Genomic DNA, 25,956 nt, shown 5'->3' on the forward strand with positions numbered 1-25,956 from the left:
GGATTGCTCCATCTCCAACTTAAGAGCCTCATGTGCCTTAATATATCTGGAAACACAAATGTCAAAGATGTTCAGTGAAATAATACAGAATCCTTTTAAAAATTACAGTATGTCCTGACTGATGTATAAATCAGTTGTCACACAGTACAGCCTAATGCACTGTATCTCATTATATTTCCATACATCACTTTATGAGCTTGTACATAGATAAGCAGTGTGTCAGACCGAGTCTTTTAAATGTTTAATACAGCATGGATTATGCATAAAGACTGAGCAACGAGCACGATGAGATTTAATCGAATCCACAGACATTTGGAGTTCTCTATATCATCTTTATGGGTCCAATGAGCTTTTGGAAAAGTAGAGGAATAAAATATACAACAGCTGAATCAGTAACTGTACTAATTACAGTCATTTCTGAAAATGAGCAAGTTTCTCCCACAGCGACAAGAAAACAGCTGCAAAGTCAGCTGTGCAATGCTGATTCATGCCTTAAGGAAAAATAACTGCACTTGATCTCTTTCATATTTAAACACACCATTTAAACAATGTTGTGAAATTTTAAATCCTGATATCATTTTGTATCATGTGAATTTACAAATAATTAAAACTGTGATGAAATAAGATGATTTATTGTCTTCTCGTATAAGTGACTAAATATTGTTCATTGGATTAGAAATATTTGTAATATCGTGCATTAAAAACATCACCACAATTAATCTTGTCCTTGCTTTCTGACCCCGTTGGACCAGTCACCAGTGGAGGGCAGCATTAGACTGAGGCTGAATCTCAACTGACAGGAATTCATTTTAGAGTTACACCTTTAAAATTGATCAGGTCATTCATTTTTACATTTACCAAAATGTATTTGAATTGAAAATTTTAAATGAAATAACATGTGATAAAGAAGATTTGTTCGAAAGCCAATTAATAACCATATGTATAATTCAATTATTTCATTCAATATTCTTCACTTCTCATTAACAAATATTCTGAGCTGTATTTTCTTCAGTAAGCAATTCATATAAACAGTAAACAACATCAAAACCTCTTGTTATACACACATTTTTATAATTGGTCTTTCAGCAGCAATTCACACGTTAGTAGGGCTGCATAATTTATTGAAATGTAATTAAAATCGCATTATGTCCTATTGAATATTTCAAAGCATGGGAAGATGTAATATTGGTTTAAAGCAAATTGTGTGTCAAAACATAAATTTAAATCAAATATTGCATTGCAGCAGAGATGCACCAACCCCAGCCATGACATTTAACAGACAAGAATCAAATTATTATCATCCTAATGAGGTTTTCAGTGACAATGATCCTTCCATCCATCCATTTTCTACTGCTTATCCCTTTAAGGGTCACAGGGGGGTGGAGCCTATCCCAGCAGCCTTCACCCTGGACAGGTCACCAGTCCATGGCAGGGCCAACACATAGAGACAGACAACCATTGGCTCTCCCAGTCACACCTACGGTCAATTTAGAGTCTGGATTAACCTGGTCCCTCTTGATGTCTTTGGACTGTGGAGGAAGCTGGAGTACCAGAGAGAACCCAGCAGGAACAGGGAGAACATGGAGACTCACACAGAAAGATCCCATGATGGAGCCGGGGCTCGAACCCAGAACCTTCTTGCTGCGAGGCGACAGTGCTGACCACTGCACCACCGTGCCGCCCTCGAAGACAATTAGTATAATGAAAATCATGATTGTCTCTTTTATTGTAAATCATATAGCAATCACAGTACTAAGTATCACAGTTAGATATGTTTTCAAAATCATGCAGCCCTACTTGACAACCACAGAGACACATGCTCAAATTAGCCACTTAACCCTAGAACCCTAACGTAGGAGATTTTCACCCACATGATTCTTGTTATGCCATTTTATAGGGTCCTCATGGTACCTTTTTTAATTTTATGTAACACTGCATATTGGGAAATTAAAGAAGAATACTTCAATTTGGCATACAGTGATGTACTTTAATATAGTTTGATGAAAATTATATTTTATCAGGAATATTATATCGGGAATAATCTACCCGACATTCGTGATGGTGTAAATTATTTTAAAGTTAGCGTTCTAGGGTTAAAACTGATGATGAACCAGGTCTCTCATGCTTAAATGACAATATCTAATAAAGAAAAATGTAAGAATATCCACGGAGGAGGCCACGATCCTCCTATTCACACCACTGAATCAGACTCTTGATCAAACGTGTTGCCGTGAGATCTGCTTATTTGGCAGACACATTTCAACCATCAACAACCACTGAAGTATTGTAGTTGTCTTTAAATAAAGGATTGTTTTTATGTACATATTATCTGCAAAACAAATGAAACCATTTTTACCACCTTCACACTGAATTTGGCCAGACATTATTTCAGGCCCCTGTTCTCTGTCCATTGAACAGTTGGAAAATAAAAATAATACCGTAATGTCATACATTTCCCCCCACATATTTGGCACGAAGCCACATTTCATTGTGTCAGTTAATACCAGTGAGAAGTCAAATCTCATGAGCAAGTTGAGTGATCGTGATACATGTACTTGTCCACTAGGCGCCAGTGTCCCCAACATAATGCTGCAAACATCTGCGGAGTGAGCTGGTGAAGTGACAGAACCGAAGCGCAACAAACACTCTTCTGAGCTCACATGGAGGAGAGGAAGAGCTCAAAGACACTGACCAGACAAAAGTGCCACAATGTTCCAAGGCACACGGAGCAAATCACAACATTCGTCAAGCACCATCAAGCACAGGTCCAACGTTTGTCTCACACACACAAACGTGCAGCTAATGATTTCAGACACAGAAAAAAACACAAGTAGCTGTGTTTTATGAAAGCCAAAAGTGCTGCCTCACCATGCATATATGTAGCCAACATCTGGAAGTGTGGAATATACATCAAGCAATCTCATCATAAAACACTTAACATGGTTATATGTATCATGCGTTTGATTCCCTTTATATAACAGTAACAGAAACTTATAAAGGACTGACAAATTCAGTTATTATACTGATAATAAGTACAATACAGAAAATTAGTGGCAAGAATACAGCTTAAAAAAACTCAGTAAAGGCACTTAGAATCTACCTGTGATTAAAATGTTTTCATTATTCATGTTCATTGTCGACTTTTCATTAAAATTTCATCCATGATGTACATCAAATATGCACATCATTAATTTGAGAGATAAGGCACCCCTGCATAGGCTGTGTTAAAGTCCTCAGTTTTAATGTGACAAAATGACAGCTTGATGTAGTACCTGGTGCTCGTGAGCACCGAGAGAATAAATTCCATTTCGAACCTTTTCATCAAAGCATTACAATCTAAAACCTTGCTGTACTTCAGGCTACAACCATTTGAGGGATTCTTAAACCATCACTTCCTGCAGAAAAGACTCAAACATTGGTTCGACAAAAAAACAAAACAAAAAACAGATGTAACTGGTCACATGTTAAATTTGATCTAAAATATCAAAGTAGTTAAATCACTTGTTTCCATCAATGTATTCTGATGCACATTTACAAGTATCATTTTGGAAAACAAATCTCCCTCAATTTTACAAAAAAAAATTCTATTTTCACCACAATGTTTTTGTATCATTATGTTTTGTCCCTTTTTTTGGAAAAAATTGAAGACGGAAATCTCTTTTTCTACAAAGCTAATAGCTGTAGCGTATCTTTAAGTCACATGACCAACAGCCTGAATTACAATCTGCCCAACAGAAAGTTATTCCTCAAGACTTCTCTTCAATTCAGACTACAAAACAGTAACATTTTCCCCCTGAAATTAGCTTGACATTATTATTTTTTTAATTATTTTCATGATTACCTAATTTTTTAAAAAGTTTTACTTCTCCCAGTCCTCTGTCTTGCTGCAAAAATGACAATGCTGAAAGGAAATAATCTGTAGTCTGAGATTTCTTTAACTTCAACTCTGCTTTAACATGTACTTTGCTTTTTGTTCACAGCTCTAATAGCAACATCTACCAGCTAAACATACAAATTTAGCTGCAGTTTTAAAATGGGGGCTGGCAGGGACTCATACTTTATGGTACATTGTTAAATCCATTCTTGGTGTTGATTGTGTGCTCGACTTTTGAGTTCTTTGGCTTTGCTGAATTATAATTTGTCCCTGCAATCACAGAGGCGAGATGCAAATAGCTCTGCAGTGCAGGTAGTTTATGAGATTTTTCAGAAGCAGTCAGTATGATGGAAAACAAACAAGTCTCTCCCATATCTACCATTATGACTGCTCACCCCTCCACTGCCACATCAGTGGCAATAGTCTGCCATGAAATGATAAAATTGTTTACTGTGGAGTGATATTTACCGCACACTCAATGATGCATTTTGTTGTGAGGCTCATTAAAATGCTTCAAAGAGTGATAGAAATGTCAATGTTATCCTTTTAACTCAGCAGACAGGAGTTATATTTCGAGGAGACATTGTTGACACTCACCAATGACTTCAGTCAGTGATGAACCTTGTACAGACTGCCCTTCTGTATTTCTCTCAAGTCGAGTGTCAACGACCCTTTGTCTGACAAAAGCTGTCAGTTGATTCCATGAATAAAGATTTAGATGGCAGCAATGCACTAAAAAAACATGAAGAATACATAAAAGCACTAAAACAAATGATGTGTGGCTTGCTTGTCTAAAAAAATGGCTTCTTTTGTCATTTATTCTGTTCACACAGTCATTTGAGATGGGACAGACGTTGCGAAACAAAGGGTGCTAGTGTTTGCTTTTGTCTCTCTCATAGGTTGGGCACACAGCACAGACAAAAGCAGTGTTGTTTAGACATCACGAGGAATGAAAAGGAACATGAAACTTGAAAGACCAGAAGAGCTGAGAAGGACACCTTTTTGGAAAATCATGACGAAGTCCTCCCTCCTTTGTAGAGCAAAGGAAAAATAAATATGACAAGTCTGCTGTGGTTCAGTCGCTGGTCATCCACCGGCTTCGTATCATCTGCCTTTAAACATGCGGATTTTGTGTTTGTCTGCTAAAAGGAGAGTAACATTATATTCATAATCTCCGTCGTGGACACCTGTGTGTCGGAAAGCTCCGGCCAAATGGTTTTCCTCCCAGTAGTGGTGCCAGTTTCCATACTGGTCTGCCCCAAATCCAAACACACTGACCTATAGCACACAAGAAATAGATACACTGTCACAAGCAGTTTGGGTCCGATAAATTGGACTTTTTGTGTCTTTGTTGGGTTCTCCTGCCTGTCTGAGCGTTTTTTTTTTTAAATTTATAATCACTGATTTGAATGTTTACCCAATGCCCCCCCCCCAAAAAAAAATCAACCTTTCATTTACATTATTATTCAGGTACACACATGATGATACATGTTTGTATGTGGATGAAGTATTATAATTGTTTTCTGGTATTTCTTTGAAAATCTGAACAAATAAATCTGAACAAATGTAACAACCACTGAAAATGTAGGAGAAAGCTGAAGCTTTAACTGCACCTCCAGGTTGCAGGGTCATGATGTTGTTGTTCAGCTTACCTCATCACATATGTGGATAGCCAGCAGTAAGCTGAGGAAGCCGGTTGAAGGATATCGGCCGTGTCCTTCGAGCCACGACTCATAGACATACTTTAAAAATGTTGGACTGTAAATCAACACCTGCAAATGAGACGAGGTGGTCAGTTTATGTATTCTGAGTTCTTGAGATGACTTTATACAACGGGGCATACGGGTCTGGAACCGCCACCATATGAGAACTCTCTGAAGGATTTACAGATTCAGCATCCTTTTATGTACCTGTTTTTATGAGTTGTCCTGACGTTCATAGGTACATCCCATTCTTATGAGGACATTTCAAGAATTTCAACTTTCTTAAAACATTTCTCAGCTGTCCACAGGGACTCACAGATGAAGGGAAGAGTTTTTGGAGGTTAAAAGTCGGGGTCACCTGACTTCAGTTCATTCATGGGTGGCGTTCATGCTGAATGAAGGGGATTTCTCACTGAACAGCATACAGTCTTTAGTCATAATGTTTTCAGCTGTGTAAAGAACCTTTTTCCCCCCTGTTACTTGTGTGTTAATGGGAGGACATCGGTGCAGAAGTGTTCCACACCCCAGCCAAGGCCTTTCCAGAAGAGCGGTGGCTGTTTCAGCAGCAAATTAAAACCTACGCTTTTGGAACAACCTGGTCAACTATTTGATATGGGTGTCACATTCAGAAGCCTGGTCACTTCATTGAAAGTGTCAACACACTTTCGGTCATGTTGCAAAAGCATAAAATATCTTAAAGGCTACTTTATTGCCAGAACTCCTGAACCTGCTGAAAGGTGTGAAAGGTACATTTTCTTTGAAATAAACTTTAAACCATTTCATCGAAGAAGCTCGAAAAAACACATCTGGTAAAAGTGTCATTTGATTCTTCATTCAATGCTTCTGAAATGATAAATAACCAAATACTAAGCTTGAACATGTCCTACTGTGTTCTATACAGTATTTCTCATCTAAACTTTCATCAATAAATTACACTAAAACTAATCAGACACTGTGAAACATGCAACTTGACTCAGCAGAGGCCAAGACTCATGTGTCAGTGTCTTTCTTTCAAATACTGCTAACATATGCCCATGATATAAAAGGTACATAATTTATTCCATATCTTTTTTATTTATTTATTGAAAAAATACCTTGTCAAATAAAATCAAGCATTTCAAGCATTATATATGTGTTCTACAAAAACAGCACAAAATAAAAAAAGGAAACCAAAATTAGCCACTTGTGAAAAATACTGCTGCTTTGTGCACACACAGAGTAGCCATTTAAGCCTAATCTCAAAGAATAAACTCTGAGGATTTCCATCCAAACCTTACCTTTGATATTTTAAAAAGGAATTTAGCATTGACTTTACTCACCTTATCCTTGTTCGCCTTTATACTGGATATAACTGGGATGTAAGTGCTGCAATACAAGAAAATACCAGTGGCTAAGTATTTGTACTTTCATTACAAGAAAAATGACCTCAAATAGAATGGTGCAGGATGAGTTCTGAACCCAGCAGACAAGTTGCCCTGCTGTTTTTTTAAAAATGGGTTTTCCGTAAAATGCCTAAGATAAGGCCTGTGATTCATGCTAGCATCAGGTATTCCAACATTAATGTAAAATACTGAAGAAAATCCCACACTCGTGAATGTTGACATATTTATGCATCTTTACAGTGACTACTACCGAGGGTTTAATGAGACTTCTGAGGTTCTCGCACATACTGAACATCTTCATGCAAAAAAACAAAAACAAAAACAGAGGGAGCGAGAAGCTACATTAGATGTGTAGTTCAGACCTAGCCTAACATTAGCTTTGCACTGCTGGAGATTTCATTTAAACTTCAAAAGTCATGCAACCTATGTTCACGTGGGATGATTATCTTGGAATAAAACGTAAGTCTAATAAATGTTTGTTCACTACAGAGCTTATTTTCATCGGTAACTGAAAACTGACTGCTAAAATCTCATTGGCTTTTGGTTGAAGAAACCTGTGGCAATGCTAACTTCTGGGTTAGCCTCTTGTTCAGGACACAAGTCTGCTCGACACTCTAGTGTACGCTATACTCTCTACACTAAATGAAATCAGTCCCAGGGCATGGTTTCAACGATACTACAGCAAAGATGTATCAAAAATCAATTAAAAGTTGTATTTATTTATTAGGGAATGTTGATTAAATATCATGGGACCATTTCCCAGTTATCACAGTAACATACGAACACGTGGTAAAACACGCATTCAACTAAACTTCAACTAACCCTAACAGTGCATGCAGATATTGTAAGAAAATGGACAAATAATTTATTTAGCAAAGTAAATCGAAGGAGGTATTGGCTCTTAAATATACTCTTTGAAGAAAAATCATAAACATAAAATAATATGTTACGCCCACCTATGATAGAGGGTCAAGAAGTTAACAAAACTCCAGTCTGTTTTGCTTATAATGACTTTAACATCAAGCCTTTCTAAGAAAAACAAAACAAAGAGGGAGTAGAATGTACAGATATTTGTTTTAAAATGTTGGGTGTGACAAGTTCAAGTACAAACTTGTTAGAAAAAAGTCCACAAAATCTAACAGAAAAATTGATTTTAGTACATCAGCGAAGTATCTGGACTTGCTCACTACACATTCTAATCCTTCCCATATGAAACGAGGAGTTGTTTTTCACTCTTGGTTCATAAAGACACTGCAAAGCTACAACAAAAACATGGCTGATACTGTTTGATTACAGGTGTGTGCAACAAATACATGGTCGTCCCATTTTGCCCATGGAAAATGTCTTCAGACTTCGGACTGGAGCAAGAGCCGGATATAACTGCAGTATTACCTGCAACATGAATGTAAGAACCCAAAGAAAAATCCTCTTGACAGGACAAAATGGAAACATTAAGGCCATGAAAATTCTGCACCGTGCCTTTGGGGAGTGGCAAAGGTGTTGGCATACCAAAGACTCACATAAAAAGTAATGGTTATTATAATCTTCATAAGATACAATCCAGACATATGTTTCCAATTAAAGTAAGGCTTATCAAGGCATTTGTCTTGCAGCGATGTGCCTCATTAAAATGCAAAGATGATACAGGCAGGTCTATCGGCTGGAACAGTCCAATCAGTTCCTCCAAGTTGTGTGTATGCATAGTACCTGTCATGCCTCTGGTGTTAGTTTAACAGCAGAACGCTTACGAACATGAAGTTCAACAGACACACGCTTGCGTCGACAAATAATCCATTTCAAGGTTTGACATGTGAAGTCAAGTTTGGATCAGAAGTCCTCAGACCTGCGTCACCTCTCACACAGCGCTGTCCTTTACCACTGCCCTATTTTATCTAATAAGACCAGAGAAGGTAACAAAATAATTCACAGCTCTCTGTTAGGATCTAATGGCTTTTGGGCTAATGCTGACATTACTGCCAGTAAAATGAAATTTAATGACACAGAATGATGGCTTTGGCAGAGCGAGGTGGCAGCTGCACATTTATAGGAAACATTTGTTTGGATTTACGTGTCCTTTTTCTGTCCGACATGATGTGTGACTTACTGGCATTCATAGGTGGCAGCTTCATTTTGTTTTCTGCGATGCCCAGTAATTAAGCTAATGATTACAGGTCATTGGGAATTAAGCAGCAGAAGGTGAAATATTCTTGTCGGACAAATTGGGGTGAACGTTATAAGGGTATCTGAATTTGGAGGGTACATTAAAGGTGAAGTGGACAACATTTACAGCTCCTTGGCAGGAGGTGTTGCTCTCACTCCCACTGCACTAAATTATTCTACTGGTACATTGACACAAGCGGTCAGAGTTGGTGAAGGGGTAATAGGACAACTTACGCAGGTGATCTGGTCATCATACAGCAGGTGATGATGCCACACACTGTCAGTAACAACATGAACCTGCTCAAGCTGCAATTGCCAGTGCAGAAATGCTGAACCCACATTGACTCTGGTTTTGCTCCTTTGTTGCTCCGACGGTGACTGAGACAGTTAACGGAATTATTTCTCATCCATCACCTGGTAACTCCTGAGCTCCTGGGGTCAGCGATGACGCAACGATAACGCGTGATCTCAATGTGTTTCGGGTTCATAAGCCCAGAGACTTTTAAGGGTTTAACTAACTGGAAGGTTAATATGATGAACATTTTGGACCTCATAACATTTCTTAAAATTGTTATGTCAGCACTATAATTCAGAAAATGTAGACTTTAATTCTGCGCCAACATTCTGTGGCTGTGTTATTTTTTTTTTTTTTCACTATTTGTTTTCTTAAAATTGTTGTCTTTTTCAACTTTAAGTGATGCCCCTCATATCAAGAATAAAGATAGCACATAACAAGAATGAATCACTTTTAATTTTGAATGCATTACATTTGGGGGTCATTTGGGGCACAACAAAATGGTGATGCAACATATCACAACAAAATTAAGGCTAAATAATTGCAAAAAAAGAGAGATTATTGACTCATTTATCTTAGTGAGGCAAGGATGATGTGTTTGTTGGCCAACTCAGAAGTTAGCATTCCTGAGGGTTCTCTACAAACTCAGGTCTTCCATGTGGCAGCGTGAAGCTCAAGTCATTGAACTGCAGTGACAAAGACACTGAATGTGTGTTTCATAGTTCGTTTTCTTACTCTCAGTCAACTTTATTTCAAAATTTCCACTGTTTTCTCAACATTTTCTCATTTTTTTGTTGAATTGTGTTATAAAAAAAAATCTCTTTCAACTTTATTCTCAACAGTTTGACTTTTTTTTTTAAAATGTGCATGATGGAAAATGAAATTGGCTGCCTCTCATTTTTTCCCCTCAAAGCTTTCGGATCATTGCAGAAAATAAGCTCCAAAGATTTATGAGACTTAAAAGTTTTATTTGACAAGATGAACTTTACAAATGAATGACGCTTTTATTGTTTTTTGAAGCATAAATATAAATAGCAAAGGTTAGGCTGTGAATGAATTGCACCACAGACACTGTGCCAAATGTCACCACAACTCATTTTTATGCTTATACATCTTCAGTTTTTCATGTCCTTGACAACTTCTGTTGTCTTGTTTAGCCACGTGTTGGCAACCACTTTTTTTAAAGACACTTGAAGCTTCAAAATTCACAAGAGTAGTATTTCCTGGCATATTTCATGCCGTAGAAGGAAATGTGGAAATACCGTAAGCTTGAATTGACCACAGAATTTATTTTAGGTCGAAAACAAATTGCCTTTGAGACAAGGGTGTGCTAACCGATTTCTAGCTTTTGGAGACTTTAGTCATCACTATTCAAGCTGAGTAATACCAGAATACTACTGAACTTTCTTAGATTCAACATAGATAGGCTTGCATTGACAAAAACTTACAATTTTTTTTGACGCAAGCGTTGGCTTTACTTTTCAACCCCAAGGCCTGCTTTTCAGGACCAACTGAATGATGTAAGTAATTTGAGCCTAGATGCTTCCCTTTTGTCACTAGATAATATATTCATTTATTAATTTAGACTTGTGTGTGGTGTGTGTGGTTTAAATGATGTGAACTGTGAAGTGAACGACAGCAGTAAAGTTGTGGGCCATAAATCCAACACAATGGCCTGAGGGGAACTTCATAGCTGGGTGATAACTCTCGGTGGCTTCAACGCCTTTAACACACAATCATTTTACCCATGCAAATTTGATATTTGACAAGTATACGCCTACTGTTTAATGGTTCCTGTCGTCAGGGCGCTTATGATCCACTGCAGGTCCAGAGTCTTGAAAGGGATCAACACCAGACTGGTTGTGTTGTCCAGGTCTATGGCACTTTCTGGATACATGACATGATGAGTTGTTCTGGAGCCCACATCTTCTTCAAAGCCAGAAGTAGGAGCTTGGTTCATCCTGCAAGGAAAGAAGCAGGGTTTTTCATGCTGAGGTTATTTTTCTAACCAAATGCTTTTATCATGACTTCAAAAACTTAATGTTGGCAAGAGGCAGGGTGAACCAATGTTTTCAAGGTCGTCTGTCTGTCAAACGCATTTTTAGTTCTTGTAAGATCTCTAGAATCCCTTCTGATATGAACTGCTTCAAATCGGGCTCAAATGTACACTGGGACAAAAATGAGCTTAAAATATTTTGGTGGTCAAATGTCATTGTGACAGGCACACATTGCTGAGGCATGCAACCCTGTTGTGCTATTTCCACATAAACCATATATATATATGAAGGATTTAAAAAAAAGAGTTAACCCACTGTACCATGTTTTTGGACATCCAAACATCAATTCAGGACAATCCAGTGTCCATTTAAAGCCTGCAATTACTGCTTGGCAAGCTTTTGGGAGCGTCCCAATTATAATGTCTAACAATACTCACAGAAGCTGCAGCAGTAATTGGTGGGACGGGGTGGCAGTTAGATTTGGTCAGTGGAAGGATATGACATTGAGAAGACAAATCATGAAGCGTGTTTGTGAGGCCACTGAGGTCTGAGCAATATTGTCTTGCTCATTATTCACTCTGAGGTGACAGATATATAACAGCTTGACAGTTTCAGCCTGAGCCTGTCATGACTCAAAAGGACCTCCTGCAAGAAGCATTTTGTATTGATGCTGGTGAAGAAAATAACAGCGCAACATGGAAAAGTAGCCTCCCAGGCAAAACAAAAAAATTAATGATTGGGGAACAACTTTCATACCTAAGAGACTATCTTAGGCAAATATACCCGTAAGTAAATAAATCAATACAGTGTTTGAGAAATGGGAAAAATAACTGCCATAAATGGCTCGCTGTAAAAGTCCTTCACGTGCGCCATGATGCTAATTTTAAAGGACTTGTTGCAGCATTTACTTTTTATTTACAATAATTACGCCTCTGCACCAATGACAGCTGTTGGCTGGAAGCATTAAGTTAATGCAGCATTTCAGGAGCACCTTGAGGGAGTTTCTTCAAATGTGGCTTAAAAGTCCACTGGTTCTCACAGATTAAGTGAAAAAACTTTGGTGGTCCAAAATATAGGTCCAATATTCGCTATCCTCTCTCAATAAATCAGGGTAGCTGCAGAGATGATAATATGTGATAATTGCAATGCCAAGGAGCGCATGTTTACTGTGTTGTTGTTCTTCTGTTTGTTCGCAGGATTATCAGAAACAATGAGGCTAGTTTCTATAGACCTGGAGGACCGATGTTCCATGAGCTGAGCTACGACCCAGTAGACCTAAGGGCCCTTGAGTTCTTTGTAGGTTTGTTACTAAGAAATGATAATCTCAGGTGATTTTTTTTGGTGAATTCACAAAGCATATACTTGACAAAAGCGCCATAAATTGCGCATCACTTTCACCTGCTGTCTGCCCTGTCTTAAGGTTCTAGTCACAAAAGAGATTGCCCTAATGATACTAGTGTGGAAACATGCTTTTGAAGCTTTGCAGCAGAGTGTAGTTTGCCATTGTTTTGCATCTGATTGGAATTATCCCTGTGGCAAAATATAAATAGTGGATTTGCAGCAGTGGAAGGAGGAAGTGTGTGTGTGTGTGTGTGTGTGTGTGTGTGTGTGTGTGTGTGTGTGTGTGTGTGTGATGACACCCTGACCAACAAGGTGCAAAGGCATTCTTCCAAGGCTAAACCTTAAAGAGAGATTTTAAGAGATATTTTGGATTTAGAATCCCTGATTGTGTGTGCTGTTGGTGTCCCAATCACACATCAGACTGTAGATGACATGATTTGAAGTGGAGGACAACAGGAAAAAAGAGCAAGGATGGAGGGAGTTGACACATACAGAGAAGTGCGTTTCACTGAACTATGAAGGTGTTCTTCGCTTCCTTCCTCTTATGATTATTATTATATACCATGCTTCATTTGTTTTACTGGACTTGGTTTCCTAAAAATATGTGCCACAATGTGCCTGGTTCTTCCTTTACGACTGCAACCCACTCAGTCAACCAGCATCTGGAGGACCACTGCTATTATAAATGTGCTTCAATTACCATTACCTCTCAGAATATGCTGATATTTCCACAGCATGATTCTATCTGTACCTTTTTTTCCTCCTGAATTACACTTGGTTTGCAGTAGCTCATTTGCATAGTCAGGGGTCACATCTTACTGAGAATGTGTGCATATTACCACATTTAAATACGTGTGAATAGCAGAGAAGCACCAACATGCTGCTTGCTTGACAGCACAGTAAGGCTGCATTTAACCTTTGCATTTGCTTTGTGTATTACTTGAGTTTTTGTCTTAGTTGCACACATTTGTGTGGCTCAAAAGTAGTGAAAATATTTATGAATTCACCCCTAAGTTCTTTAGCCCATATATAAAATATAAATTTTGATCACAGCAGCTTTAAGTAGAGGTAGTTTTAAGGAATATCTGGACTGTCTTATTCATCTCATGTGCTCAAGTGAACTGAAGTAAAATCACATCAGCTAATGGATAGAGGAAGGTCCCGGAGTCATGATTGGCAGTGGTCTTTATTGGGCCAGATGAAATTTAACACTCCAACTGACAAACGGTGGCCAAGCCAGTCGGTCCCAGAAGAGACAAGAGGAACATCACCAGCAACAAAGCTGCCACAACGGATGTGACTTTGGCTCTAAGTTACACTGCACAGATTATGATGCATCCATCAGTTGTAGCATTTTGGGGTAAACAGCTGGTTTCCACAATTCTGACAACTCAACAAAAACCTCTGTCTGAGCTGTTTGGACCTTGCTTTCAGAGCAACAGCTTGGTCAGCTCTTAGCTGCCACGTGTACACTGAACTAGCAGGGTTGTCAATAAAAACAGTGCAGTTGCCCTGGGGCTTGTGGGGTGGGTGGTTATGAAGGGAGCAGAAACTCCCACAGTGTAATAGGTGATTGATGATCTGTCCCATTTCAAAGAAATTGCATACAATTAAATGGGGTGTAATTTGCAATCTACATCCTGAAAATAGCAAACGCGTCTCTGCCTTGGTTTTATTTTTTGCATGTAAAATTCAAAGTTGCAATCTATACGAAAATGATATGCATCATCTCCAAAAGTTGTCAAAGAAATTTAAGTTATTTAAATTATATTTTATGTTTTATTTAAGAGTTAAATGAAAATTACTCCAGTTAAGGCTACCCCCAAATCAGACTTATCTGAGTCAACTCAGATTTGACAGTATATGGTCCTGTATCCATCCATCCATCCATCCATCCATCCATCCATCCATCCATCCATCCATCCATCCATCTTCTTCTGCCAGTCAGGTCGAGGGGGCAGCAGCCTAAGCAGAGAAACTCAGACTTCCCTCTCCCCACTACTTTGTGCAGCTCCTCACGGGGGATCCTGAGCCATTCCCAGGCCAGTTGAGAAATATAGTCTCTCCAACCTGTCCTGGACTTTCCCCGAGACCTCCTGCATTTCAGATGTGCCCTGAACACCTCCCCAGGGAGGCGTCTGGGAGGCATCCTGACCAGATGCCAGGGCCACCTCATCTGACTCCTCTCGATTTGAAGGGGCAGCGGCTCTACTCCACTCAGATACACGGTCAAATGCGTTCTCCAAGTCCACAAAACACATGAGGACTGATTGAGCAAACTCCCATGGATCCTCAAGGTCCCTGCTGAGAGTGTAGAGTTGGTCCCCACAGTTCAACGACCAGGATGAAAATCACGCTGCTCTTCCTGAATCAGAGGTTCAACGATCCAGTGCACTCTCCTCTCCAGGACCACCAAACAGACCTCACCAGGGAGGATGAGGAGTGTGATCCTGCGATAGTTGGAGCACATCCTCTGGTCCCCCTTCTTAAAAAGGAGAGCTTCCACCCTTGTCTGCCAATCCATAGGAACTACCCCCAATGTCCATGCGATGCTGCAGAGTCGTGTCATCCAAGATAGCCCCACAGTATCCAGAGCCTTGAGACACTCCAGGTGGATCTCATCCACGCCCGGGGCCCTGCCATCAAGGAAGATTTTGACCACCTCAGCAACCTCAGCCTCAGAGATAGGAGAGCTAACCATATAGTCCCCAGGTATTGCTTCCTCATTGGAAGACATGTTGGTGGGATTGATGGTCCAGTAGTTTGGCGGAAATGAAGGTAATTAGCAGCGTCTGGTAGTAGTAAGTGCTAGCTCAGTTAGGTTTAGGTTTCTCCCAAAATTAATTAGGGTTGATTTCATGCTCAACAACAGAGAAATCAAAGCTAGCATGGAAATTTGGGATGATCGTAGACATTTAGGGCTTGGAGGAGTGCATGAGGATGTACTGGGAGACTCTGCCGTCTGCAATCGGTGGGGCTCCATGCCCTGGGTGCCTCCGCCAATTTTAACTACATTCTAGTCATCCACATCATCACATCTACATTCCCACGCACAACACGCACCCTGCACCCATGTTGGGATGGGGGAGCAACTGGGGCGGGGAGTGGGTCCAGTGCTGCCTCCTTTGCTGACTGCACCATTGCAGGCCTGGGGGCCTGGCCGGTGCTCTTGGGGGGTGGGGGGTGGTCCTCCTCCCAGCGTGGTGGTTGGGCTGGGGTTGGTTGCGGGCCCTGCTGTTGTGCAGTGGATCGCTTGCTGGCGGTTTTACGAGGTCTGAGGTGCCCTGGACCATATCAGCATCTATGGAGTACTCAGCCCCTGTATGGAGGAAGATGAGAGTATGATTGTTTTGTCCAGGGGTGGCGGTCCTGGGCATGCGTGCCTTCGGCTCACCCCGGCGGGTGGGCTGGGCCTCTCGGGGGAGTGGGGGGTCCTGGCTGGCTGGCTGGCTGGTGGTGCCCTATAGCCTGAAGACCACCTGCTCTGGGGGGAGGGGGAGAACAGGGGATGGGTGGAGGGGATGGGGATCGAGGGTTGGGGGGGGGGGGGTAGCCCTGTACGGGGGCGGTGGGCCTGGTTGTTGTGGTGGGCTGTGGTTGCCCCGCCTGGGTGTGGGGTGTGGGTGGGTGAAGGCCTCGCCGCTGGCGGACCTCTGGTTGGGTCTCGGGCCAGAGGGGCCCTATGCCCCTGGGCTCTGCTCATGCTGTGGGGGGCGTCTCTCTGTGGGTTGCTTCCGGGTGTGAGTTGCTGCTCCAATGCTTTCCTAGGGGTCCTGGCATGGGTTGGGCCTGTGGCTGTTTCCTGGTGGGAGGGGTGGCCTGGGGCTCCCCGTGTCCTGGGGGTTTCTGGGTGCTCTGGTGGCCTGGTCCTGACCTGCCTGCTATCCTGGACTGGGGGTGTGATGTCCTGGCCCCCCACATCAGCTACAGCCAGCTACACACAGCATCCAAGACAAACCGTAGCACACACATACACATACACACACACACACACACACGCGTATACACACATACACACATGCGGCGCACAACTGACCCATAAACACACACTCAGACATTTATCTAAAAATTATATTAAACCAAATGGTAAGCCTGCACTGGAAACTCTGCAACCAATGTTTTTTCCTTTTTTTTTCTCCTCTCTGTTGTTGTTGTTACTTTTTCTTTGTTTGTTTGTTTGGTTTTTTTGTTTTTCTGCTGTTGTTGTTTTTGTCCCCCCCCCTTGTCTTCCCTATCCTGTCCCTGTTCTCTCTTCCTATCCACTCCTGTCCTCAGTCTGGTCGCTTTATCAATGAACCAATACCATTCCTAATAAAATTAAGCATAAATGGCAATAGGAGGAGTTTATCATGCAGAGTAAAACTGCTTCAGTACAACAAGGCACCAGGAACATTGATGCTGCTTGCCCCAGTTACTGAACAGGACAGGTTAAAAAAAAAAAAGAAAAATTTGGGATGATTTAGCAATGTGGGGTTGTTGTTGATGGGGGTTATGGCTGACTGCTGCTATGTGTGCCAGGCTTATCGTCATGCTAGCTGTGCCTCACTACTTGCTGTTAACCTGGGTGGTTGCCTGACCCACTGATGGTTTGAACCAGTGAGTTGGTACCAGCCAGAGAAAGAGTTTCTGAGGGCAGAAATAATTCTGGTGAATATATGATACCTTACAGAGATATGATCATAATTACTTGGTCATGTGCATGTTGAAATCCATGAGGATGTGGACATCAACATCTGTAACAGCTGAAAGACAACACAGACGACTGTACCCATCAGACCATTTTCTTACCCATAAAATCTGAAGAGCACACACAGGCTGGCCACTCTGTCTTCCCGACACCATTTTTACTTTTGTACATATTCCGTATCTTAGCAACTAAAGTGCCTTAGCTGGGGAAAATGCAGTTTCTCTGCTCCAAGATGTTTCTAGCTGGGTGCATTCAGAAGAGTGCATGGAAAAAAGAAACACTTTGCTGGATACAGGCACTAATTTATTATCCCTGAAACCCATTCAGCATCTAATCCACTGTCCTTTTATTTCAGACTTAACAATTTGCTTTTCAACACTCATCTCCTGTTGACCAATTCCTCAACTACAGGGAGGACGCACAATTTACATGCACATGCAGATATAAGATATTTAAAACTGCCAATAGCTGATTGTTATTAATGTCAGTATTTACTGTAGGTTATGATATTTACATTTACATGTTGTACATCCTGGAAAATAAATGCAAACATAGTAAATCTGACAAAGTTGTGTTTTCCTATTTTCAAAAACATTTAAAAAAAGCACATAAATCCTATTTGCTTAATTGTTTGTTCATAAATTTGATGAGCAAAGAAGAGATAAGTATAACTGGGGCAATATAAACATTGGCCATCAGACACACAAATTATAAAAATGGCCAGCATCAGCCAAAACCACTGACATGACACTGACAGAACAATAACATTGTGAAACCCCTGGTCAAACAGTATTTTCAACTTAACATCAACTGCAAAGTGCTGCTGTAAAGAAGAAAGTAAAAAAAAAAACATCCACAAAAAAACCCCTTTATTTTGTACTGAGTAGCCATGCCCTCCAAATACTGTTGCTGGAAAGTTACTTGAAAACATATAAATCTCACCATCTCACCACTTCTGGCAGGGTTCAGTTTGATGGTAATGAAAGTGAAAGGGCAGTCAAGAAGTTCGCTCAAATTACTAAGTGAATTCAGCCGTTGTTCCCTTAATCTTGAGGGGGCGTGAGATGTCAACAGCTCTAAGGAGGTGAACGTTTCAGTTCAGTCTAATCAATATTCAACCTCTGCTCTAACTCCTGCTTGGCACTGGAAATTTTCAGGGGGTTGATTTGAAAGAAACTGAACTAGATGGATTTAGTCCTCTAACCGACAAGATGTTTGGTCATGCACAGGAAACCCAGGCTACTTGAAACTAAACTGTAGTGGCAGGTTGAAATGTAGTGAAGTCTAAAGCAGTGTTATATACTACAATTTTACATTTTTTTCCAGACTTCATAAAAGTAAAGTCTGTATCTATTCTCAGACAGTGAGAGAAAAGAAAATCTTCAGAAACTAGTGGGTGTATCCATTGACACATTAGATCAGATGGCCTCAGAATGAAATACTACTGAGGCAGATACAGTAATTTAGAGGTCTATTAGATTCCCATCATGTCATTATATTACATATGTACCATTTTGCAGATGTTGTCTTTTTTCCCCATCTTCTACTGTATAACTGAATTGTCTGTAATATTAAGCCAAAGTTCATAGTAGGCTCGTACTGTTCATACCAATCAGCACCAGAAGATTTGGTTGACATCTCTGAGGTAGGTAGAGGCTTGTTTGCAAGTTTTCAATCATGCTAACAAGGCAGAAACACATTAAACTGAATATTTATATTATCATGCTACATGCAGACTGGAAGGTGGCTCTCTTTCACATCCATTGAAAATGGAGGAGGAAACAGTAAAGATACATGTATACTGGTGTGACAGCCTGACTCACCTGGCCCCCAATATTGCCAACCTCAGGACGTCGCAGTACACGCAAGCACTATGGCATGTAACATGACATCGGAGAATTGACTCGTCACTCTTCTTCAACCATGTGTCAGAAACTCAATAAAACATGAAATGGCTTGGGCGGCATGGTGGTGCAGTGGTTAGCACTGTCACCTTACAGCAAGAAGGTTCCAGCCCCGGCTGGAGCACGGGATCTTTCTGGGTGAGTCTCCATGTTCTCCCTGTGCCTGCGTGGGTTCTCTACGGTACTCTGGCTTCCTCCCACAGTCCAAGGACATGCAAATGGAGACGAGGCTGATTGATACTGTAAATTGACCGATTGGTGTGGCTGGGAGAGCCAATGGTTGTCTGTCTATATGTGTTGGCCCTGCAATGGACCGGTGACCTGTCCAGGGGGAAGGCTGCTGGGATAGGCTCCACCCCCCCACAACCCCGAACAGGATAAGCAGTAGAAAATGGACAAATTGAAGGCTATAGATTTATTGACATGTTAAATACTAATCCTTTGTCCTCATACCAAATAGTCATTAAATGATATCAAATCTGATCATTTGTAAATGTGTGTTTTAACACTTCATTTTGTACTGCAGTAGCCTGCCTGTAGTGAAAGAAATAGAACCCTTTGGTATTTGGGGCACATGCTGCATTTGAATCTGAGGAGGCAGAGGATCAACTACCAGGACTCCGTTGACCTGGAGCAGTCTGGCAGTCTCTCAGCAGGGTTGTCATTGTTGTTGTCGGCACCAAATGTCTGTTTGGCATAACTCAAAAATCACCCTCATTCTAAAAAAGGTGACTGTGTAATACTCACAGTCTGTCTGAGGGTAATCATGAAAAAAATGTTTGAATTCTGTAAAGAAGTGCTCCTTCTCTTCCTAATTTCACACATCCATGTTAGGGACCATCTACTAACCAGTCAGAGACAGACTACGGCTGTCTTCTCAGGATAAGTTCCCATTATGTTCAGTTCAGACAGGCATGAATAAAGCCCTTTAGCAAACATAATCAAAAATGGATAAACGGTTGAAATGACTTTGGCCGGTGCCCATGGGAGCAGCACACCAGTTGAAGAGTTGAACATGAGGGCTGGCGGTGTATAGAGACTGGGGGGGTACTCAGCAGGAGGCTGGATGTCATTTTTGGGAACCAGTGTACTAGTACATTCCTAATTCTATATGTGCATTTTTTGTACCATCTGGTTTTGATCCCACATCAAAGAGGATGTTTGTGTGAGCCCTCTCGTTTTCCCCATGTTGGTTTGGACACAATTACATGGAGGGATCCAGGGGATTCTGTTGGAGTAATGGAAAATTTAGCCGAATTATTGACCTGTTGCACAGTACATCTATTTGTGTGATGTATTGAGGTTTATTGCTTGGTTTCTGCTTAAAACACCCCAAAACATACTGTGTGAGACAAAAAGTGAGTCCTCCTTTAAGTTATAAAGTAAAAGTTATTTCATTTAAATAGTAAGGCCTGTGAGGCCTTTGAGCACTGAGTATTTGTTAAATCCCCCAGTAAATTTTGAGGGCTTCTTGATAATGTTTGTCATTGTTTTGCTGTTGGTTGTTGATTTATTGTTTACATCAATATAGATTAGCATAAAGTAAGCATATTCATCCATTCAATGTTGTTGTTCAAACTGTGTCTTTTAAAGTGCATTTTTAACAGATCATAATTAAAATAATACTATAAGTATAAACATGGACATGACTGGAACCTATGTCAGTGGTCCATCTCTCTGTAATTGTGCTTAGGAACGAAAAATTGTGGGCAGGAACCAAAATCTACCCAAGAAAACATGCTGTTTCTCAGTTTTGCAGGACCTGCAGCCAGCAGTTATTCATTTTCCATGACAGCCAGCTGCTTCCTGGAAGCCAGTGACTTGTGGTCACATTTACATTCTTGCTGGTCCCTGTGTGAACATGTGGTAAATTGTTGTGCAATTCACACAAGTTGTGCCCATTGATGATTGTTCACACTGAGGAAGGAGTTGAGCTTGAACTTTAAGTTCACTCGTAAATATTCAAAATAGAACAGAACAATGTTGGAAATGGCCCAGAAATGAAGAGATTATTCACTTATTATTTCATATTTTTTGCATTAAATAGCTCTTTTCTACCTTTATGGCACTTTACTATGTTGCCTCATTAATGATAGAGATAGACATTCAAGATGTACCCCTGCTCCATCCATCCTTCCTTCCATTTTCTAGAGCTTATCCTGACAAGTATGATCAAGGTCACGGGGTGGGGGGGTGGAGCCTATCCCAGCAGCCTTTGGTTGAGAGGCGGGATTCACCCTGGACGGGTCACCAGTCCATGGCAGGGCCAACACATAGAGACAGACAACCATTGGCTCTCCCAGTCACACCTACGGTCAATTTAGAGTCTGGATTAACCTGGTCCCTCTTGATGTCTTTGGACTGTGGAGGAAGCTGGAGTACCAGAGAGAACCCAGCAGGAACAGGGAGAACATGCAGACTCACACAGAAAGACCCCGTGCTGCAGCCGGGGCTGGAACCTTCTTTCTGTGAGGTGACAGTGCTGACCACTGCACCACCGTGCCGCAGTACCCCTGCTCCTCCAGAGTAATAAAAATCTTCCATCGAGGACACATGCCACTGAGATCAAACCAGCAACCATTCAGTCACTAGACAGACATTCTCCCTCCTGAGACCCGATGCTGCTGCATGGAGCTGCCAGGATCTCTTCCATGAACAGGTGTTGTGGGATGGATAGAGCACTTGATATTAATTGGTTGGGGCAAAATTACACAGAAAGTGGCCTAAAGTGGCACACCAGCCCTCATTAAGTGAGTATAGAAATCTGTTACCACAAGATTCACGTTATTCAAGAAAGCTGCTGATCACAGCATAAAAATCAGCTGCCATTGATGATTGCGGCAGCTGAAAACAATAACACCTTTTTGTTCACATCATAAAGAAACACAATCCACCTAAAAAGAGGAACTTTTCCAATCTTTGTACACCTGTTTCCTGTCATGGGTTTGTTTGACAAGTGGGTAAATGAGGGCAAGTGTTACAAATCACAAGTTTTTTGAGTCTCTTTTGGGCTGACATTTCACAACTGTGCATTATTCTCCTTGGAAATGTCCTTTTTTTTTTTTTTTTTTACTGCTACTTTAACAGTGAGACCCTGATGCTGCTACATGATTATGGACATGACTGTTCATCTACCCGCAGGCTCTATGACATTTTTTTTCCAAATCATTTTGAATTTTTATTAGAAAAGCTCAAGCGTAAAATCACAATGTATAATAAAAGGGCCCTGTGCTTCAAGGTGCAGCTGGATGACGTGGCATGTACTATAATAGCCCACTAACACTTCAAGGGTCAGTGGTACATCAGCACAGTCTCATTCTTCACATGCCCAGTGGTTCTGTACTTCCAAATGCTTTGCTAACTGATAATCACAATATGGAATGAATTCTGTGCACATTTTTACAAGGCAAATGAGGCGCAGGGCTGGAATGAGACACCAGATGCAGATGAAAAGTCTCAGGTGTGACTTTAAAGCTTAAGGCTTTGCAATTAAGAGGATGAACACGAAACTTTAGCTCAGTGTGGTCCTCAAGGTTGTTTTGAGAAAGGTGTAGTAATTTGCCTTGAAAAATGAAAGATGTCCTGGAACCAAAGCCGATATACTTTTTCTTGTTGTAGAATGATGAAGTACCAGGTTTCCAGGTCTGTGGTCCTAAATCTGGGCAAGTAAGTGAGAAAAATGTCAAATCACCTTTAGGGCTTTATTTGTGCTTCATAGGTATCTAGAGGATATACAATCGATACCTGGACTCATGCAGTAGGTATCCAGCAAAGAAACTGCGCTCATAAACTCTGAGCTAGTAGTGTAAATAGCAACTGTACTCCAAAGGATTTGGCAGGTGCTATTTTGATGCAGCACAAAGTTACAGACCAACAAAAGGGCGAAGTCCTCTCACAGATTTGTTTTTCCTTTTTTTTATTTGTACGTAGACGTTCAAAATAATGATTTAAATGATGATACAGGCAGAAAGAGTGACATGTGGCTGGCTCTTACTGCACGCTGGAAAGAAGGGAAGTGGAAGGGAAAACCCTCTTGAGCTAAAGACAGTTATTTGTGAGTGCTTGAAAGGAAATACACGCTCTTAAGGTGCTGCATCGCTTTAAATAAAGGGGAAAAAAAGAAAAAAGGGCCTTTAATGAATCAAATTAAAAAAATCTAGAGGACAAGACAGAGTAAGATATACTTATGGGATCTCCCCAACTATAGAAAAAAAAACCGATCCCATCCATCAGTCTGTCGAGGAGCTGATGATATGAGACAAGCTTTTTCAATTCAATGGGCCCCTCTTGACAAGAAGAAGCTGTTTTTCCTCCATCCCTTCATTATAGTCCATCCACTCACAAATAAGGCAGTCTGGATCAACTCAACCTTTTTTTTCTTCACTATAATTGATAGATCACCTAAAGGTGGACCACCAATTATAAAAAAACAATATAACCTGGGAGTGAACTCAAAATTGTGCTGGTGATTTCCTTGATGCAATTCTAGACTTCCCAGAAACCTTGCACGCCTGTTCATGATCGGCTACTTATGTTCATTTTACCTCTATTTAAACAGGCAACTCAGACTGACATACTATTTATTCATGCTAAGATGTATGCAGAGCAAAGTATGGAAAATTCAGTACATGTGACAGACATGGGGTATTGCTAGATTAGTAAGTATTTCTACGTACGGACATTCTGGACTACCCCATGATGCATTGCATCTCTTCAGACAGTTAATATGTTACACAACTATGTTTTATAAAAATTTTCATTCCATCTCACTTCGCAATTAACATCATCAGCCTCCAGGTAAACATGATCTGGTCAAAAGCCCATGAGTACAGAAGCCTGAAAGGTAAAGTGAAAAATCGACTGCCCCTTCAGCAAAAGCCACAGTTAAGTGACATCTTTCTTTGTGTGCAACAGGCTACAGCTTTGCACATTACACTTGATTTATTTTCCAGGTCTCAGATCACCTGCCTACACTGGGTTAACATCAGAAAACTCTTGTCCATGTTAAGTAGCCTCTTGTCCTGTTTCATAAAAACAAACAAGTTCAGTGAGCACAGAATATGTACAGGGACAGCACTGATTCCAGAGTGGATTGAGCCTGCCCAAATGTTACAGTGCAATTTGCAGGTATACCACTGACAAATTATTGAAAAGTGTGTTTTTTGTTGACCTGTACCAGTACTTTATTCTAGTAATAAGTCTGAATGATGGGAACATAAGCTTCAGCTCTGATCATATTTTAATGCCCCCGATGATAAAAGAATGTTCTGGTCATCCTTGAGTCCTCTGGATATCAGCCACACTCACATGGAGAAAAAGTTGATATTCTGACTCTTGCACACAGGTGTAAAGCATCATTAGTGGTCCCAAAACTCAGGATAGATTACAACCTGCTGTGAAAATCCCAGTGTTAAAGTCAGTTTGGAATACAGACTTCGAGTCACCAATGGGACATTCCTACCTGGCTTATTAGATCCACCATAATGAAGTTATTTGCTTGGGGATACATCATCATGAAGACTATAAGCTTGACTGATCCTCAGTTTGGCAGAGTAAATATGAGGGATGAGACAATCACAGATCCAGGACAGCTTATGTCTTTCCAAACAAATATCAGCTTGTGTGTCCACAGCAGCAGCACTGTGTTTGTGTATGATCAGATGTGATTACGGTTATATATCAAAGAAAAATGGGACAACGAAAAACAACATTTCATGTTAATGCATTTATGGTCAAATAAGTGTTCTACACCTTATTAATACAGTGTTCTGGTGGGTGACCTGGCTAGGTACCATGGCCTCCCACCAAACATGATGCTCTAGCCTGAATAAATAAAAAGAAATCTGCACACTTCCAGCACTTCCGACAGCTGGAAACTATTTTGCTAATGAATAATAACTCTTGTCTCCGTGCCGTCGCTGTCATCGGATAATTGAATTGGAAGACAATGCCATGCTGCTGTCACAGCGGTGGCTGGCAAAGAAGATAAGTGAAGTAATGTGGTTTTTACACCAAGCAGCCATGTTGTGATAAATTAAAAGTCATCCAAGAATGCAGAGTGAAATTTGTTTTTGGATATTTAAGCAGCCTCTGCAATTGTTCACGTTACTATAGGCAGGAGTTTGTGCACGATTTATGAATGCTGTCCCATCTAAATCTTCCTCTAAATACTTTCGCATGAATGTCATTTTAGCTGCTCACCTGAAACTAAAGCTAAAGTAATGAATAGTGCAAATAATAATGTATAAAAAAGATGACACCTGAAAGCTGCTCCGATTGTATGAAATAGTATGCATGGCATTCTCCTGTGTGGGTGTGTTTGTATGGATGTACGGAAGCTAGTTTTATATCAGATTTCAGCTTTCATTCATGTTTTCACAAATCTTTTTTAAATGTGTATGTGTGTGTGGTATGAAGGTGACTGCAGTGAACCCAGACAGAACACTGAGGCAAAAACAGAAGGTTCACATATGTGTTGCCAGATGTCATGAGACTTTGTTGCTGCTGCGGTGTTGTAAAGATTGGGGCAGTGGTGAAATCTTCGTGATACATATACGGGAAATGAGTACCAGTATACCATCTCATTCCTAGATATTCAGAGACACTGTGTAAT

At 40.7% G+C, this 25,956-nt stretch overlaps 1 protein-coding gene across 2 annotated transcripts in view; it reads right to left on the minus strand.

Annotated features, from left to right (window-relative positions):
• Window positions 1-3,215: 3,215 nt before the first annotated feature.
• The window catches only part of LOC147241179 (CMP-N-acetylneuraminate-beta-galactosamide-alpha-2,3-sialyltransferase 1-like), a 75,801-nt gene continuing 53,060 nt past the window's right edge, over window positions 3,216-25,956 (minus strand). For both annotated transcript variants that reach the window (XM_086193604.1, XM_086193606.1), the window contains exons 4-7: window positions 11,196-11,375; window positions 6,897-6,942; window positions 5,527-5,646; window positions 3,216-5,152 (exon numbers count right to left, since the gene is read on the minus strand). In XM_086193604.1, coding sequence (XP_086049730.1) covers window positions 4,979-5,152; window positions 5,527-5,646; window positions 6,897-6,942; window positions 11,196-11,375 — 520 coding nt within the window. In that variant the 3' untranslated portion in view covers window positions 3,216-4,978. The remainder of the gene's footprint in view (window positions 5,153-5,526; window positions 5,647-6,896; window positions 6,943-11,195; window positions 11,376-25,956) is intronic.

This window comes from Aulostomus chinensis, chromosome 22, assembly GCF_037954235.1.
Source record: "Aulostomus chinensis isolate RoL2024-O1b breed Wild chromosome 22, RoL_Achi_v1.0, whole genome shotgun sequence".
Lineage (NCBI taxonomy): Eukaryota > Metazoa > Chordata > Actinopteri > Syngnathiformes > Aulostomidae > Aulostomus > Aulostomus chinensis.